This window comes from Sycon ciliatum, chromosome 11, assembly GCF_964019385.1.
Source record: "Sycon ciliatum chromosome 11, ocSycCili1.1, whole genome shotgun sequence".
NCBI lineage: Eukaryota > Metazoa > Porifera > Calcarea > Leucosolenida > Sycettidae > Sycon > Sycon ciliatum.
Genome location: NC_088653.1, coordinates 16,836,013 through 16,855,886, shown reverse-complemented (window position 1 = coordinate 16,855,886; position 19,874 = coordinate 16,836,013). Strand labels below are relative to the sequence as shown.

The window sequence follows — 19,874 nt, the reverse complement described above, 5'->3', positions numbered from 1 at the left end:
CTACTCCTCTAGTCACAGTGAAGAGTTTTTGAACTGATCGAAAGGATTCCATCTCCTACACTCAGGGATGGTGAAATTTCTGCGCTAGCTGCTGCTTGCGGAAAATGGTGAAGAAATCGTCTCCAGTTAGAGTCGTGATGGCGATAGCGAGGAGAACCTGGACGACATCGATCCAGCCAACCGAAGTACGGAGACACTAGCTGTTTCTGGGCCTCACGCAAAGGGAACACGCGCAGCAGAGCTCATACGTTTGCAGCAAGTTCACGAGGAAAAAGGCTTGAAGCGCAGTGTGAAAACTGTTTTGAATTGAAGTCCTTGGCGATGAAATGCTACTGAATGCCAGGCGAATGAGCGAGCAGATCGAGAGGCCCCCCACTCGAGACTTTCCTCGCTGGACAGCTAGCTGCAAGGGATTGTACGGCGTGCTGATATTTCACTTGCTGGTCAGCACCAAGCAGATACTGCAGCACGCCAGCACACTATGCGCTTACTATGAATAGTGGAACAGTTTGGAAGGCTGTGTTCTTGCTTGATTCTGAACAGTTGTACTAGATTCACCCTTCAAAAGGTGCCATCTCAACTGGAGTCGGGTTTCCTTGTGGTGTGTAGCGCCAGAGCATGCCAGTACATGTATGCAGCCCCAGAATGTGCTCAGTGAGAAACCGTATTACACACAACAAAATTCATGTAGAACTGTGGGTGGCCACTACAGCCTGCAGCACCAAGGGGCCACAACAAGCCTGCCTCCACATGCCTACCTTGTCATGTCACCTAAACAAAAATCATCCATGTCTCTTCCTTCAGTCTGGTGGATCTCTCTTCATTTCTTTCCTGTGATAACAATTTTGTGTTTTTTTGGATTTTTTAACACAATACCCTGGGGTGTTTGAGATACTTTTAATACAACTATGAGTCGACCCACAGCTGTCATATTTTGTTTCCTGACCACCCATGCCCAGTAGAAGCTGAAAATGGGAAAAAGGCATTTTGTGAAATTTCACCCTAAGCCTGGTTTTCGCAGATTCTGGGCCATATGTCCATCGACCACGCTATCCGTGTGTGAGGGCGGCATACGCCGCATGAGGTTCGGTAGTGGCAATCTCGTACAGTCGCATAAGCTCCTGCTGCCAGTCTTGAACTTTCCCAGCTGTATAGCCAGCGATGAAATCCGGTGTCCCTATAGCGGCACCCAGGTAGCGTGCTCCATCCGTGACCACTTCAATGCCAGTTCCTGCTAAGACACTGTGGGCCAGGTTGAGCAGGTCCGGCTTGTCGAGGAGGAGAGTCTTCGAGGCGTTGACATGGTAACCGTTAGCTTACCCGGTCTCGTCCACTTCATCCCACCAGCGTCGAAGGGCCCGTAGCTTGGCTGCACCACTTGAATCATCGGCATACCGTTGGCGTGGGTAGTGCGGAGGTGCTGTACGAATGGTAATGTAGCGAGGGCATAGAAAACCATCGACAGAGGGTCACCTTGTGTGGTACCCTCTGCAGAGGAAAGCTCACCACCACCAGAAACGAAGAGGCGAGCATCATCTTGGTAGCAGTTCAGCAGTGTGGTAGCCAGGTAAGGACACAAGTGGCGAACATTGTGAAGGGCTGCTTGGCGGTTCAGGCAATTGAAGGCATTCTTCGCGTCAACTAGGAGGACTCCTTCAGTTGTGGCGTCCTCATACAAGCGCATCATGGCGTGAACCGCTGCTTTTTTCCCAGCTGGCAATCCAGAACACTTCTGGAGAAAACCACAAGCCTCCATTACATCTTCTGACGTTACTCGGAGGATGGATTTGGCTAGAATGCGACGGAGGACCTCAGACACTCCAATGGGCCTGACACCTGGGTTCTTGTCCAGGGCAATTAGACGACAGGCGGTGAAGGGGGTGAGAGAGTCTGGCGGCAAGGTTTGGGTTGCTAGCAAGCGGCCGAAGGATGCCATCGCCGAGCAAAGGTTGTTGGAGGCCCCTTTTTACGCCGAGCACATACGTCGCCATGATGACGAGTCAAGACCAGAGGGACCTGCCGAGCCTTTCGCCTGCATCGCCACGGTTTTGACGAGGTCGGCAGTCAGGGAATCAAATTGGATTGGGTGGCACTGAGGCGCTGCTCCCGCTATCAGGATGTGCTCTGCTGCTGGAGTGCCGCAAGGATGCTTACTCTCCAAGGTTGCCCTCACGGTTGTGGTGGAGTCCTTGATGGTGATCGAGTCATCGATACCTAACACACCGGATGACTGCGTGGACTCAGCTTCAGATAGGGAACGCAGGGCATCGTGCACACGTCCTTCTGCCATGAGGGAAACAAAATGCCATGCCTTGTCCTGCTCACCTCGTCGACGTGCTCCTCGGTGTGGCTCACGATGCCGTTGCAGGCAGCGTCCTTCCTCAACCAGAGCAGTGATATTACCATCTGCCCAGAGGGCCATCCGGCGCTGGAGGTGACTCGTGTTGTCCTTGGGCTTGGATCGACGATACGTTTGTTGTAGTAACAGAGCTGGGAGCACGGCTAGGTTGTACAGAGCTGTTCTGTGGGTATCAGCAGACTGAACAAAGTCCTGGACCTGTTCGCACATCAATGTTACAAATCGCTTCCCGGCTGAGCTTGTTGGGAGCTTGAAGAACCGCTTCTGTACGACCTCAGAGTATACGTCCGAGACCGAGTGAGGACATTGTTTAATTGTTATTATTTACATTAGACTGTATTTACAGCCATTTTATGACAAAAAGAAAAAGAAAAAATATTAAAAAAAGAAAAGAGAAAAAAGAATTGTTTACACGCCAATTGGGGCATGTTCGATTGTACGAATCCATCAGCGCCGGACCCGGATTCGCCAAATTTGTACATGTTTGATTGTACGAATCCGGATCCCGAGAGCACGGATTTGGATCCAAGCAACCCACCTCCCAGAGACGGATTTGACGGATTCATTTCCATGGTACGACTCATATCAACTCAAAACTCCCAATATGCGTACACTAGGTCAAGAGTTTACCACAATTCGTACAGATACTACGGGATGAGCTGTAGCAACGCGGTTGCTAAGGCCTTGATGCGGATTATCGGTTGTGCACATTCGATTGTATCCGTCCGATCGAAGTGATCTGGTCGGCGGGGATCGGGATCCAGTTTCTACAATCGAATGCAGCCTTAGTGGAATAGAACTTATTTGATCCGTTGTATTATCGCTATCCGCGGCAACTCAGCTGCGATCTATTCTATGTTGTAGAACTTACTCTCGCTGACAGGGTGTGCTGTCACCCTGTCGCTGGGTGCAAGCACCCCCTGACAACAACATCTTCATCTTGTCACTTCAGCAGATATTTGAATTTCTGTTTCTTTGCATTTGAATAATCGGGCTTTTCTTTTCGTTTGCACCTGCACTCGAGCTCCGCGCAGGCAGTCGCCATATTATTTATTTCCTTGGTAACGCTCGCTGACTCATGCATGTACTGTGCTGCGCCGCGCTTCGTTTTCTCTTTTGCCACGCGCAAACTGCAGTACACATACACGCTGGTTTGGTGCGTACGCTGCAAGTGGAAGCCGTATGCATGCACGAGCACGGGCACGTTTTGCTGAGGACAGCGATGATTTGTTTGAGAGAGACTTTTGTCAAGTTTGGAGAATGGTGGTTGATGTGTATGCAGCATGGCGCTGCAGACCAGGTTGCAGATGAAAGCAAATCGTCTCGCTGCCAGATCTTAGTGTCTGTGTCGCATCTATACGCTCAGTGGCTGCGTTCGATTATGCACTTGAATCGATTCATGAATCCATTCGCATGCATTCAAGTCGTTCGATTTTCATGTCATGAGCCCTAGAATCAACTCGGAATCCATTCACCCTATTCACGTGGGGTGATGTGAATAGCGTGAATTGATTCGCGGGCATAATCGAACGCACTCACTGACCGGACCCAGAAGTCACTATGAGCGGCGGTGGCGGCGTCTGGATAGACGTATGTCAGTATCGTGATGGTGAAGTGGACAAGATGATTCTCTTCTTCTAGGCTTCGTTCGGCCGACTTTGCTTTGTCCTCTTTGAAAAGTGATGCTGAAAAATGATTGATTCACAAAAAAATATGCTGATTTTCAATGCACGTGAGGACGTGCGATTGCTGGCTATGACTTATATCTTATTGGCGATGGTGCCATCGTGAGAATACAGAACTCAGGCACAAGACAGATTCGGTCAACAAAAAATGACGAAAAAACCCCCCTAGATGGATAGGGCCTAGGGAGCACATGAAGACATTGGAGAGGTTCTGGGGGTACGATTTTCCGTGCCAAAATCCATACGGTCGCTACGGATTTATTCGAAGAGTGCTTCATACGATTTTTCGGCACGGAGAATCCGTGTGGACTGGCTTTCATACGAACCCTGTTTTGTATGGAGATGTTGCGTCATCGAGTGCAGAAAGATTTTTCGCGTACAAATTTGGTACGAGAAACATCGTTTTTCCGCGGGAAGTTTCGATTTCGGTACTCATTTTCAGAATAAAAAGGTACAGCGCGGGATAATGGCGTGTTTGCGATCGTAACCTAGGCAATGACGGCAAACACACAAGTTCCGTACTCCGGCATTTCACTGCTTGAAAACGAAGTATGAAAAATCCGTAGCGCCTCTACGGATTTTGGCACGAACAATTGTACTCCGGAACCTCTCTATTGACAAGATACACCCTTTCAACTAGTAATAATTGGTTGCGGCCCATGGCTTTAACATTCTGTCTCTTACTACTGAATTTCCATTGCGCACAGGGACTTGAAGAACAACTTCATCAGCGTATTACCACCAAAGTTGATAGAAAACTGTACAGACATCCAAAAATTGTAAGTAGTCAATGTCTTCCACTCACAGAGTTTGTCTAAAGACAATTTTTTGTCTGTTTTCTTAGTCACCAGTAAATACCGGCATACCGGGGAAGACTCTTCAACTTTTTCTTGGCTTTAACCCTTTGAGGACGAAGGACGAGTATACTCGTTTTTAACCCTTTACCATCCGACCAAAATTCCCCAGCAGTCCCAAATGCAATATTTCTCACCCTATTCTGAGAGTATCTTCGGTTCTAATCGACCAACTTTCACAATCCTGTGCCATTCTGGAGCTCCGTACAGTGAGCTCAAATTGGACACTACCGAGATCACATATCGTAGAATCCCGCGGATAAGCCCATGGGCTTATCTGTTTCACAGGGACTTTCCGGTGGGCTTATACGAGAACATGGGCTTATGAGGGGGCATGGGCTTATATGCCGACACCAAAATTGCTTGTCAGTCGCAGTGCATGAACTGCTTGAACTGCTGAGGAGCTGCCTTCTGCTACCAGGATAAGTCACCATCTACTGTAAAACGGCTAACGTTTGCGACAACAAATGTTTGCGTTTTACAAATTGAGACTGGTTTGCGCTGTTTAACCCTTTTGCTACTGGTCTGGTTTCCCCCTGCTGGCTAAGATTTCAGCGCACTTGCTTTCATCTCAAACCCTGCATGCAAGTCGCCGCGCAAAACATTTCGCCATTTTTGCATTCATTGATTGATTTCCACGATCTATGGCTTGTTGGAAAGGCCTGAGCCAAGCGAAGACTCCCTAGTCGTTCTCAGCTTCATAAGCATTACAGGGTCACTTCTATGTTGTTGTTTTTTTTGTTTTTTTACTATGTTCACATTACCAGCTCGAAAAGAATAAGGAAAAACAATGGTACAGAGACTAGGACAAACTGACAAGTAATGAGCAGGCGCTGTGCCTAGACGCAGCAGTGATGGTGGGGCATTGATGACTCTGCCGACCTGAGGTCTCGGCGTCACGGCCAAAAACACGCACCAAAACAAGGAAAAAAAGAAGATAGAGCTGTACAGGTCAGAAAGATGCGAAAAACCCAAGGCTTAACACGAGTGAGTGTGGGGAGAAACTATCATAGCATCATACTATTCATAGGGAATCGACTGCCCAGAGCCAGTTTGTGCTGCGAAAATGGCGATAAACGTTCGTTTTGAATGATTGCATTCTCTTGCTGTGGGGAGGCTGGGACAGGAGAGCGGCAGGGAGGGAGTTCCAATCGCTGATGCTGCAGTGTGGGAACGAGCGCTTCAGCGCCAGCAGGGCAGATGCAGGCAGCTGGTGTTGGATCTGGTGGTCATGGCCACTGACACTACCGTGCTCGCTGCGGGTTCTGGGGTTGGCAGAGGTGATATGGCGCGGTGGCAACACAGAGAGCAGCTGCGGTGGACCAGGCAAGTAGTGCAGCTTGTACAGGCAGGCAAGCGAGGCAACAGTTCGGCGGATGGCCAAGCTGGAGAGGTGTGCCCCAGGGTCGATAGCATTGAGTGCGCGGCGCTGAACATTGTTCAGACGCTGGAGGTGACTCTGCGCAGCTCCCATCCATACAAGAGGCGCATACTCCATGACTGGTCGTACGAACGCCTTATACACTGTCGTCCGGCCGGCGGGGGTGAGGATGTGGGCGGCTCTGTTTAGGACCCCAAGCCGTTGGCGTGCACGGGTGGCTACGGAGCGTAGGTGATCGCCAAAGGTCAACTTGGCGTCCACCTTCACACCAAGGAGGGTGATGCTGGTTGTCTCGGGCACCAGTGTGCCACCAAACAGGAGTGGGGGAGGGGGAGATCTAAGCCGGCGCGTCTGAGGGTGGCTGTCATGGCCTGGGATTTAGTTGGTTCAAAAGTCACTTTCCACGTACGGCCCCACTCGTGCAGTCGGTCAACGGACACCTGCAGTCACTGCGCTGCGACTTCCGGGGTCTGCTGGGAGGTGACTATGCTTTATGAGGTTGTGTCATCAGCATCGGCCTCCAAGCTGGCGCCCGTCAGCGAGAACGTCTGGCGCGTCGTTGACGTATGCCAAGAAAAGCGTTGGAGCAAGAATGCTTCCCTGGGGGACTCCAGCGGAGGTCGTATACGTAGCTGACGAACGCCCTCCAACAAGGCACTGTAAGGAACGGGTGTCCAGGTACGAGGCAAGCCATCTCTGGAGCGGACCATCGATGCCTAGGCTGCGCACCTTGTGGAGGAGGCCGACATGTGATACACGGTCAAACGCTCCTGCGATGTCCACAGCAAGGATACGAGCCGCCCCTACACAGCCCACAGCGCTTGCCCAGGCAGTTTGGAGAGCTTGCAAAGCGTCTGATGTGCCGAGGCCTCTGCGAAATCCAAACTGGTGCGACGTGAGCAGATGGTGGTCCTCAAAATAGTTTACGATGTGTCTGTTTACTAATGTGCTCTAGAAGAAGCCCCTACATGTCTCAGGTACGCTAAACAACTTCATAATGCATTTTCGTTCGCCATCTCTCTCAAACTAAACCAAACTTCACGATTCAAACCAAGCTGCAAAACTGAGATCCAAGCGCTTTGTTCGATGTCCAACATGCATGCGCTGTAGAAAAGGGAAATCCCCTAGAAAAAGCGACTTGCGAGCAAAAGGTTTGAACTGATGACCAGAAAGCGTATTTTGATTTTGCCACCACGTGGTCCCGGATCATATCATTGGTGACATCACCAAAATCTAGCTTGTTGCCGTAAACGTACAAACGTACAACAAACTGACTGATACTCTCACCGGCTTTGGGGGCGAGCTGTTGAAACAAGTGTCGCTCGTAGATAGGGTTCGGCTCGGCCTTGAAGTGGTGACTCAGCATGAGTGACGCTTTCTTGAACTCGTCGTCATCCGCCGGAGGACTTGTTGCTGCAGGATCGGTGAGATCGTCAAATATATCTTGAATTGTTGGGCCTGCCGAATGTAGTAAAAGAGATCTCAAACGCTTAGTGTCAGAAATACCCATTCCTTCCGCCATGTATTCAAAGCTGCAGAACCATTTCTTCCAGCGTTGGCCAACCTCCCCAGGAGTACCTGACGAGTCGAACGTAGGCAGACGATTGGACTGACCCTCGTGGAGATTGAAACTACTGGCCATCTTCGTCGCCAATTGTTGTAACTTACACTTAGTTACTGCATGCTTGTGGCACACGACAGTCACAAGCAACACGACGAGTAATTATGGTTGGTAGTTATCATTACGAAGGTAAACAAGAGAATGGCCCGAGCATGCCCAGAGCAACCAGGTAAGGGCCAGCAGCCATGATGAGAGAATACCGTAGACATGCGCGAATGGAGATAATGTTGTACGAAGAAGCAGCGAGAGAGAAGCATGCAGCGACGGCATGTAAATGCAGTCTATAACACATCTCAGAAGACGAAAGGCTATCACCCCCTGATGCCATAAAAGATCGTCTTGAAAATAGCCTATTTACAAGCACCGATGAAACAGCGAGCTGCGTCCGCAATTAGCAAGAACTATACACCGGCAGATGGTAGAACACCTCTTCTAGCACTGGGGACATGTCCCTCATCTTTCTTTTGGGTTTTCTTGAAATAAACAAATTTAAATTTTTCTAATTTCGAAAGAAAAGGTGACAGCACCGACCCAATCCACACAGTCAAGTAAGCCAATTTGGTAACCGAACATTTTCGTTCCTTTCTCATCATGGGTAAGTACAGGTAATAATGGAAAAATGTCAAAATACAACAATTTATAGAGCTACAGCAAAAGCATAGATCGAAAACCTCACACTATACGCTATTCCCTGTACTTACCCATGATGAGAAGGGAACGAAAACGTTCGGTTACCAAATTGGCTAACTAGACTGTGTGAATTGCGTCGGTGCTGACACCTTTTCTTTCGAAATTGGATACGCCTCCATTTTTTTCCTTAAAAAAATTCCTTAAGACGAAGATGGCTAGTAGTTTTTCCTTAAATTTTTCTAATTGCTGAAATACGGTGAAGCTAATACCTGCGCAGGAAAGCTCGCCTCTCAACGATGTATCACCAGCAAATTCTACTCCAACCATCCTCCAAACGCTGCAGAACAGAGTGAATTGTTGACTGACTAGGAAAAGCAAGAAAGGGATCACTTGTCACCCCAAAATGATAAGCTTCTCCTTCCGTCACCAACATTTTTTGGTGAGACTTTTGATGCAAAATAACTGAAGTCCAGAGCGCAGTTTTTGAAAATTTCTGCAAGAGGCACGGTGAAATGCTGCGCCACGTGACGCAAGAATGCCAAGTCTCGCGAATCACAGCTCACAAGATATCTGAGTCACCTTGGTCAAGTGCGCTTGTGACCTGGCTTGAAACCCTGTTTGTCGAGAAACGATCACGCTCATTTTGTTACGAAACTCAACAGGGCCCTGACCGTATCGTGGGCCTGCGAACTGGGACTTTCCCTGACTATGTAGCTGGAACACCAGTGAAATCACGTTCTTTATGATGTAAGGAATCTGCCATGCTGTTCATGTGACCAGCGAGTGTAGAAATACCGCCAGACCACAGGGGCGTAGGAAGAAGATTTCCAATGGTCCGGCGGATTTTTAGCTCGTGCAGGTCGCGATTTTTTAATTTTTTAACTCCGCCCAGTATGACTACTACTAATAATAACACAGTTGCGCGTAATGGAACATTAATATTGTGCAACACTAATGTTCGGTCCGCTGCTGTCTCTTGATGAATCTTTCCGTTGTTCTAGTTCAGTATCATTAGTTGTAGACCATCGCTGTCCATGCCGGTTTGTCCCTTGCCCGCTCACGTCAGGCGAAATTACTGGTCAGTCGGCGACACGCATTTTTTCACAAAAAATTGCGTTTCACATGCTGGGAGAGTATGCGTGTACACGAGACTCATCCTGAGCACGTTTTTTCTTTTTTTTTCCAGCTCCAATAGCTTTATTTTTCATTGCAAAGCCGTCCTCGATTGTTGCGTTCGTTTCAAACGAAGTGGACATTCAATCATGAAGGCAGAGGACATAGGAGCCTGATTGGAGTTTCTCGTGGCATACGACGGCCACACAGAGACACTTTGGGATTTTCTGAATATAAAATGCTGTACGCACGATGCTGAGATCAATTTGTACAATATCAAAATTGTTTGTGATCTCCCACATCGAGCAGAATGGGATCCAAACACAAGCTTACCGACGGTTAGGCTGCCGACCTGACTGGACAAATGATCCCTGGCTTCACCAGACGCCAGAAGTCGGACACCATGTCCTTTGCCGCGACGTCCATCTCCAAAAAGAACTCCATCTTCGTCGTGAAAAGGCTTGAAATACACAATATTCAACCGAGATTCGCGGTCTCACCCTTTCTCAGATCGAATCATTTTTTGTTGTAGCAGTTGCAGGGCAGATCCCCGCCACTACTTCAAAAGGGGGTTTGCTTCACAGCATGCCTGGAACAAGCCATAATTATCGAGGTTGCAAGCCACCCCTCTCAGCAAGAAATTCGAAATTTCAATGGTGGAAGATATACGCCACAGGCAGTGCCTCCCAATGCCATGCCGCTCAACCTACTTGAGATGTACTTCCTCTGTATACAAAAACTTCGTGACTTTTTTTGAAAGCTGCGCACAGCTCTGGAATTGTTCCGTTTGACTCGGAATAACACTTGTGGCATTGTCTAACCTGTTTACAAGCTATACACAAAGAAAAAAGCAACTCAGACGAATGAGATTGAGTTTTTTCAGAGTCTTCGTCGCTCATGTCATTGTCACCTGACGTCGCCGACTCCGCATCGCCAACAGTCGCTGCTTCCGCTCGCATTTCGTTCAGATTCTTGTCACCTGCAGTGATGATCCGACGCTGGACTTTGGCTACGTCCTCTTCATCTCTAGAGCTGCGTACGAATCGGTGTCGACTACATTCAGTTGTTCCAACCCGCGACCTCCATTATGCCGTGAAACGAGTCGTACAAGCACAACCACACGCTTCGCATTTTCTCGCCAGGATAATCCTCCCAAGCATTCTACAATGGCTTCGAGGACGCCCCTGCGATTCCCCTTGGCGACAAAGGAGATGTCTGACTGGAGAGAGGCGAAGAAAGCCAGGCCATCGACATTCTGATCCTGAGTCTGCGCTGGTTGCACGACGACTGAAATGTTTCATCTTGCCGTGCGAGCGAAACAAATCTATGTTCTCACGCTGCGTAGATCTATGGGGCCGCGCACCGCAAGTACGAGCCTGGCCAGTTTCAGGGCAGCGAGTGCCGCGTGACTCTGTGTTCCAGCCACGAGCTATGCGCTACACTTCGTCACTGTGTCAGTTTCGTGCAAGTAAGTGTTAGTTTTTTTTTATTTGACTCTTGAGTTTCTGTCGGCAACGTCCTCACACGCATGGCGTCCGTGGAGAATCTGTTCGGGATCAACCAAACTAACCTCGACATGGACGTGGGTTGTCGATGACAGCCTTTGGCGCCGTTCGTTGAGCAGGTTCTTGCTCAAAAACACTGTTGAAAAAAGTCACGAAGTTTTGTATACAGAGGAAGAATAATTTTACCCACATTCCAATACGCATGCAACAGCTTTTCCTCTTCCCTTTCCTCTGCACAACGTGATCGTCTTGAGAAACTTCTCAAGCGAGCTGTGCGTATTGTCTGCTCTGCTCCCTTCCTGTCTGCAACTGCCTCTCTTTTTGAACGCCTCAGCATTCACCCCTGCAATCAATGAATTGCCGCAAACTCCTCCTGCTAACCTTTCGTGTAACCCTTTGTCCTTTTGCCCAAAATGTATGTGAGGGGTACCTACTTCAACAAATCCACTCGCCATACCCAAGCAGCTGATATTTTGTATGTACGCTTTATGTTTTCCTGAAAGCTTATGATAATTGTGAACTAAAAATGCAGTTTGGGTTGAATTCCTCAGATAGGCGTGGCTAAACAAGAGTATCAAAAATGATTTTATTGGCAAAAATCGGCAAAATTCAAAGTTCAAGTTCTTTCCTATGTATAATAATGTGCAATTTGTACAAGTATGACCTGGAGTAGCACCCCTGGCATGTTGGGCAAACACGGAGCATTGGCCAGAGGAGCGCCAGTGGCGACATGCTCGACATTGCGGCCCTGTGCGGCTACTCTCCTCGCTCTGCGCGGCTGTCGACCATGAGTTTGACGGCGCGCAGGTGACGGAGATCTGGACCTCTCTGGGATCGGACTACGCTCCCGCTCCACATGCTGCGGCATTCTAGCTGACCCTGCTGCTCCACGACGGGTAAGACATGGCGGTGGTACACTCTCTTCGCCACTCGAGTGCTGTTCTGCCGATCCTGCACTCAAATCGGAGCGGTCGACATGTCCGACAGTTGGGTCGACGGTTACGACATCATAATCCGGGTCGTCATCAAAATCAGAGTCTACACCTTCAACTAAGGCTTCGTCCAGTTCGTTCTCTTCATCAGAGGACATAGGATTGTCGCTTGGGTCACTCCAGCTATCCTCAAACAAGCGCTTCATCCGCATCAAGCGACCTGCGTGCTGCCATGTCGGAAGTTACGGCGCACGCAAACTTCGACTTTGATTTCCTGAAATTTTTCAAATGGCAACTAGCTCCAGCGACCCGTGTATCATCCTCTACGTAGCATAGGCTGTGTGCACGTGAATTTTCATGTGGATCGGGTGATCCGCGTAGCTTCCAGGTCGCTTTGAACATGCGTGGGTTGAACCGTACACAGGTGTACGGTTTCACAGATGTTCCCCTGCTTCTTTTCCTGAGGATCATATCTGCCGCTGCCACACGCAGCCCTTCATATCAATGCCCCGCTCTCTGGAATAAGTAGCCTGCATCTATACGATCACTGAAGAAACCAGGTCAATTCCGGACCGCTCTCTTACCCCACCTGAACAATTCACTGACTTACGTTGCTCACTGATCAAATAATTATGCAATCTTTCCTCTGCTGTCTTAAATCCAACTCTATTTTTCTTTTTTTCTTTTTTTTTCTTTTAATCTTTTCCTTACCTTTGTGTGCCTGTAACTGTAGTCGATCTCATGTAATCAGGCAACACTGCCTGTTTGTTATTCGACGTTAAATAAACCAATCCAATCCAATCCAATACTATGAAGACAATTTCAAAAAGCCTGGTTCGCGGAGCGATCGCTCAACCTACGTCATTCAAACTTTGCAGGATGGTTCAGACCTACATGCTAGGCATGGAACCACACGGTTTGATGTCATAGCTGACACACAGAGCCACACACACAACAGATTCGTGTGCACATATACTAAATTAGTGGACGTCGTCATCTTCTTCCCGCTGGTCTCAAATGTACTATGACGTGCCATTTCGCCTGACGGTTGCCAGGTCGAGATCCCGCACTGTGGAGAAAGTCATTCCGGCCTCTCTCATGTATGATGTCCTCCGCAACGCAGGTTGTTAACGTCTTTCTTGGGCGCCCTGGCCGGCGTCGGGAGTCTTGGGTCAAGTAGATGTTCATGGCTTTGCGGGCTGGCATGTTGGGGGACATTCTCAGGATCCGATGTGACTACAACAGTCAGTAATCACTTCATCTTGAGGGTTAGGCATGGGGAAGTTGCCATATAGGGGCTTTCAGCCCGCCTTTTGGCACCGGGAATACAGCTCGCTCGACTCTGGGTCTACTGAGTGAGGAGGACGATTTTACTTGTTAAAGGATTGATATGAACAAATACTTTGGTATGGTTCGTTTTTAGCTACCTGGTTTAGTAGAGTAGAGTTACTCTACCGATAGAGGTAGATGGTAGTGGCAAGTATACGAACGCTGTTCTACCGGATTTAGTAGTTTACAGGATGTGCAGGTAGAGGAAAGTAGAATCTACCCTTTTGAGTAGAATTTTTTCAAAAAACGAACACCTCTACCGAAAGAAGTAGTTTCTACGCAAACCTGTAGATCAAAAACGAACGCCCCCTTAGTTATTCCGTGCCTAACGAATATAGCGAAAGTTAATTCCAGGGATCGATTTACTTTGATTTTTTTGCATAGCAGTCACTGCTACACAGTTTTACAATTGACTAGCAACTCCCAGTATTGATTAGCAGTTTTCCTTCATCAAAAGTTTACATGTATAGCTGTACAATAGCAGGATTTCGTAAAGAAGAGGACAATAGCTGCAGTTGCTATTTGCTTTTCCAAGCGAATGTTCAACCTGAATATTTACGATAGAGTTTTCGCTTGGGCACGTTACATGTTCAGCGTCCATCCGTCTTCGAGTTCTTCACAACACAATGTCTTTCAACAGGGCAGTTCCACTGATTCCTTCGACAAAGAAACCTCAGGAAAGCGCTCAAACGATCGGGACATTTCGTGCAAAGCGCATCGAATTTCGCTTTTCTCCTTTTCTTCATCGAAACGAATCGACATTCCTGGCGCGTCCAGTTCTTTGTCCCTCTTCTGGGCAGTGAATCACTGATCAGATTCACTGACATGTTGGCTACATGAGACTAAGAACCATCTACTTCAACTGTGCCTTGTCGAACAGAAACAAACTGAGCTTGACAGTGAAAGAAGAACATCAGGAAAAGTCACCGCCGTGTACAAAACTTCAGAAGACTGCAGTCATGTACGACCAGTGCTAGTGCAGTGTCCAAAATCGAAAGAGCGCGATCCGCGAGTCCGCGACCCGCGCGGACTGAGCAGGACAGGCCAGTTGGTTGGAGTAGTAAAATACTACTCCCTAGTCAGCAGTGTGTACATCAGTCGCATGTAGACTGCACACAACTGGTCTTTGTAGTGCATCGCAGTTTTGGGCGATAAAAAACGAAAAGCGAATCGCAGCCAGTGAATTTTGATTCGCAAACTGCGATGCGAACCCGGATAAATCGATCCCTGAATTCCAAACAAAACATTGTACTTATACAAAAGTGTTGCCCGTACTAGTTTTAGATTCAATTTTATTCACTTTATGGTACTCGGATGGTGAGCCAAGGATTAAAATTAAAAAAAGAGGACCATAAGTTTACAAGTTATCCGTGTTTGTGCTAATTGTTGCACATTTTTGACTCAACAGTATTGTGCTTATAACCGCTAGTGTTGGACAAGACAGAAAACTTGTAAACCTTTGGTCCTCTTTTTTAAAACTTTATGGTGCCTTATCATAATTTTTTCCTTTGCTAGTCAAACTCTCATTGCTGATAAACATGCTGGTAAAAATATGGTGGTAAAGGCACCCCGGCAATATGGTGGTAAATACACGCCTGCCCACACATGCTCTCTAGGCTGCAAAGTTCTGGCAGAGCTCTCCTTCTCACCACCACCATCAGCTCGCGCCTGGCGCCTAGTCGACACATGGCTGGCGGTATCCGATATAGCAGGCTGCTACATCAGGTGCTGCATGGCACATAGAAGATGACACAGCAGCGGCGTAGCTCGATTGCGATGTACGTTCGTCCCAGTCCGGGACTCATCAGGCCATTGCCTTCTTTGTCTTCATACAGGGCTTGACTCGGGAGAATGAAGTTGAAGACATCACTGCAGCTGTACTTAGGGTTGATTAATATGGTGTTTTACCGCCATATTATGTGCCAGCCTGCTATGTTTGATACCGTTAACCATGGATCGACTAGGCGCCAGGCGCGAACTGATGGTGGTGGTGAGAAGGAGAGCTCTGTGGCAGAACTTTGCAGCATAGAGAGCGTGTGTGGGCGGCGTGTATTTACCGCCATATTGCCAGGTGTGTGTTTACCACCATATTTTTACCACCATTTCAATCAACCACATATCCAGCTGCGGTGATGTCTTCAACTTCACTCTCCCAACTCTCATTGTGATTAACCCTTAGGCTTAGGTGCCGGTAGGTCGATTTCGACCTATGCTGACAGTGCATACTCAAATCGAGCACAGAGCCAGTCTCGTACATCGCAGGTGCCTGATTTTTTGTACAGAGACCCTTCAGTAGCTGGCCTGTAGATAGCAATAGAGAAAGTAGGGGGGTTGCATTTGAAAAAGTCGAGTCGTGATCAACGACGATCGCGCAGATCAGCGGAAGTCAATCGAGCGTGGCAGCCTACGCACGCGTCGCGCAACATGAACAAAACGTTGCTGTTTCGCTTCGTTTTCGACTAGTACAGTTCATGGCTACTACAGCTGACCTCTGTCATGGATGCTGCAGGAGCGATTGAGTTGTTTGAAGAGCTGGAGGCCGATGATACCCCTGTAGAATAGGAATCTGAAGACGACGATGGTGAAAAATCTGACGCTCTTTTCTCTGACGGAATCCTGCCGTCATCAGATGAGGCAGACCGACTCAACGATGATTTGGTTTTCGGTGAATTTCTTGAGAACGGCAGCTCTTCAGATGAGGACAAAATTTCCGACGATGAGCTTCAAGAAGCTGTAGGGCGAGGGCAAGCGCAGCCAGTTCGTGGACGTGCTCCGCTCGCGCTGCGCGGAGGAATTGCTCGCGGCGCTGGTCGAGCTCAGCCAGCTGATGGAACAGCTGATCGTGGCGTGCGTGGCGCGTGTGGCGGAGGCCGTGGCGGAGGCCGTGGACGAGGTAGTGGATTCGGCGTGCTGAGTGGTGTTGGCGACCAAGATGTTCTTGGACCAGCGCAGTACCCTGACCCTATTGTAAATTTTTCTGACTTGAAAATTCAAAAATCGGAATTTGCTGTGTCTTGCCATTCAGAATACATACTTTTGTCGCTACATCATCTAAACGGTTGCGGAGATATAGGCTTTCCAAAAAATTGAGCCAAAACTACAAAATATCTAAAATTTAGTCAGGCACCAAAGGGTTAAGATATCCGAACACACATACACATACACACACACACACACACACACACACACACTCGCTCTCACGCAAGCACGCACGCACACACGTGCACGCACACCCACACGCACACACACACACACACACACACACACACACACACGCACACACACACACACACACACACACACACACACACACACACACACACACACACACACACACACACACACACACACACACACACACACACACACACACACAATCTCTCTCCCTTTCTCTCTTTCTGGTTTAGGAATTTCGCAAATAATCTAATCACTTCCTGCCCAGCCGACTTTTTACGGACATTGAACAGTCTAACACAACTGTGAGTGCATATTACACATGTATAACCATTGCAAACTCTAAGCATGGCTAGCAAATTGGCAGCAATCGAGGACATCCTAGAGTTGCAATTTTTGCACTCCCCGAGGTGTGATTTTTGGGTGAAACCTCGTTAGAGCAAACACTGATAAGGCGAGCTTTCCATTAGTACGAACTCGGGCCGATCGTATCGTTGGCCAGGCGTCAGTTCACGTCAAAATTATTCGTTTACGACGAACTTCTGTACAGCGGACTTTAGCGAAGATGAACTATTTTAAAAACTATTTTCAAGTGTGATTTGAACAAAAGCAGTGTGGTCATGTACGTGTAGTACCAGTTTTCGGTCCACAAGCTTGCGCTGGTTGCCTTTTTGTCTTTTTTTTTCAATAGTCGAAGCCATATCGTACGTACAGCGCAAATTGTTTTTTTATTTTTTTATTTTTTTCACCGTCCAATGGCAGAAGCCAATGCAAAGGAGGTGGCGTTAGCCAGCCATTGCAAGAGAAGAAAAGGAAAGAAAGAAGGAAAGAAGATGATAATCGGAAGAAAAGAATGCATCAGCGGGGTGAAATTTATCAGTATGTCGACCATGGCGGAGAGTGGCAAGATAAGCTAGCAAAAGAGGCGAGCGAGCCTACAACGTGGCATGACATTTAACATGGTCTTTGAACTGTCTAATATTGGATATTGTCCTCATTTCCATGGGCAGCTTGAGCCAATACGAATATGCAGAAAAGATAGATTTGGTAAACATAATTGACAAAGCTCTGGGAAGTACTATGCCATTGCGAGTGTCCCGTGCGAAAGTAATACTTGCTGAGATGTTCAGGGACAATGTTCAGTTTAATACGATGGACCAGACCACATGACTGTCTCTGCGACAGGATAGAGATGGGGCTGGTGGAGGCCAAACTATATAGATCAGTAGAGGGGAATAGAGAGGATTTACGAAAAATAATTTTCAACACACGTTTATGATGTATTTCTAATGCCTGTACAGCAGATTTACTAAGCAGGGAATGCCAAGCAGTGGCGCCATACAGAAAGATAGGAAGAAGGCAGCATTTATAAAAAGAGACAAATACATTTGTAGGACAAGTGGGAGCAGTGAGACATCAGGCAACCTACAGATTTGCTAACTTTGTTGCATAAAAAATCTACGTGAGAATTCCAGGACAATTGCGAGTCAAATACAATACCCAAATGCCTGTGCGTACCTACAATATTAAAGGGGAAGTTCACCCTAAAATCAAAATTTCACAGTTTGTAGATTTCGAGGCGCTGAGTTCGGTGGTGAAGGTCCCATCGCCGTGCGATACGCCGTTCTGGAGATATTTGAATTTGAAATTTACCATGACGTCATGCAAAATGACGTCATGCGGCCGGCGCACACGCCCTCCACACCCTGTGACGTCAAAGAGATACAGGTTCCCGGTCTGCTTGCTTTTCAGTGAGCGAGAAAGAGTGGCGTTTGTGGAGTTTCTTTCTTGCGACCTGAACAGTTTCAACCACGATGACGGTTTGCTGTGCTGTCGGCTGCTCTAACCAGTCTGGCAAGCCCCCTGGGACCACGGTGCATCGTATTCCGCGGGATAAAGCTCTCCGAGCGGAATGGGTTGCAGCGATTCACCGCGAGAATTTGCCACCTAAGTTTGAGGAGAGCTGTGCAATTTGTTCGGCACATTTTGAGGAGATGCCTTCCAGAGGAACTTGCACGGAGAGATGGGCAAAACATGCCGCCGAAAGCTGAAAGCAGACGCTGTGCCATCGATTTTCACGGACAGGCGTCCCCCAGCGAAGCGAAGGATGTCGCAGTATCAGGAGAGGCAGGAGAGAGAAGAGGTGAGTGAATGGTTCTGGTGATTTCGTGCTTTGAGAGCGTGTTGAAATTTTGTCTGTACATCGCGAGTTGGAGAGGGCAGTTTCACCCACTGTGTTGAGTACATCGTATACTTGTAGAGAAAATTATTTACAGATACCGGTACAAATCTGTTTGCAGTGTGTTGATTGCAAGGTACTAGTATTGAATGAAGACAGAAGATTGTGCAATATATTTTTGTTTTATTTCAATTCAAGTTTTACATGTCGTGAAAAGGCATACAGTGGTCACTAGCTCTGTCCTCTGCTTGGCAAGTTTCAATTCGAAGAAAGTCTTCATTGTGTTGCATTGTCACTGTTATCTGCGTGTATTTTGCGAGTATGATCCTAGCTCAAGCCCATGCTGAGCCGTATGCCGCAGCTTTTCGGTCTCCAGTTGCATGCGCATTGAGTCCAGACGATGGCATGATATCTGCTGATGCGTGCACACAGACCCCCGTCAGCACACGGGAAATTTAGAGGTGATGTTATGGTACCCACTGTGTAGATCAAATCCACACGTACATATGCTTGCAACACTGGCGGTACATTTTCATGACTATTCTTTTGCTATAAACACACACACGCGCGCGCGTGCGCGCGCGCGCACACACACACACACACACACCTTTGACGCCAATCGCCGGAGGCAATGATGGCAATGCTACGGCAGAAGCCATAGCAACTTGTGCTGGAATTGCACCATTCAACAGCTTGCAAGGCTGAAGAATTGACCGTCACAATTCAGCCTGGTCTACACCATACAGCTACACACAGACACACACGCGCAAGCACCTGGCTGACTACAAATAGTGATAGCTTATGATTGCTTTGCCGTTTGTCCATTAATGCATTATGCAGGTGTTCCACCGGACTCCTCGGCCAAGTTTTCCGAACATCAGCCATATGTATTGTCGGTATGCTGCGTAACGGTGCGAGCTGCTTTGGGGAACAGGGGAGTAGATCTTCCTGCTGTTAGTCTCACATGTCAACGTACATTTCAGTGCAACAGCAGCACACTACAACAACAAATTTTTGAAGAAGTATACAAGCCAATATCCTGGTTATATTTTTGCACCATGGAACAGTATTTTATTTTGATGAGAAAATACAGTTCTCCGATGCAAAATCGA

The 19,874-nt window shown here is 47.9% G+C and overlaps 1 protein-coding gene across 3 annotated transcripts in view; it reads left to right on the top strand.

Annotated features, from left to right (window-relative positions):
* Positions 1-19,874, top strand: part of LOC135827354 (sushi, von Willebrand factor type A, EGF and pentraxin domain-containing protein 1-like) — a 168,198-nt gene that overhangs the window by 33,702 nt on the left and 114,622 nt on the right. For all 3 annotated transcript variants that reach the window (XM_065339864.1, XM_065339863.1, XM_065339862.1), the window contains 2 exons: positions 4,752-4,823; positions 16,817-16,888. In XM_065339864.1, the coding sequence (XP_065195936.1) occupies positions 4,752-4,823; positions 16,817-16,888 (144 nt within the window). The remainder of the gene's footprint in view (positions 1-4,751; positions 4,824-16,816; positions 16,889-19,874) is intronic.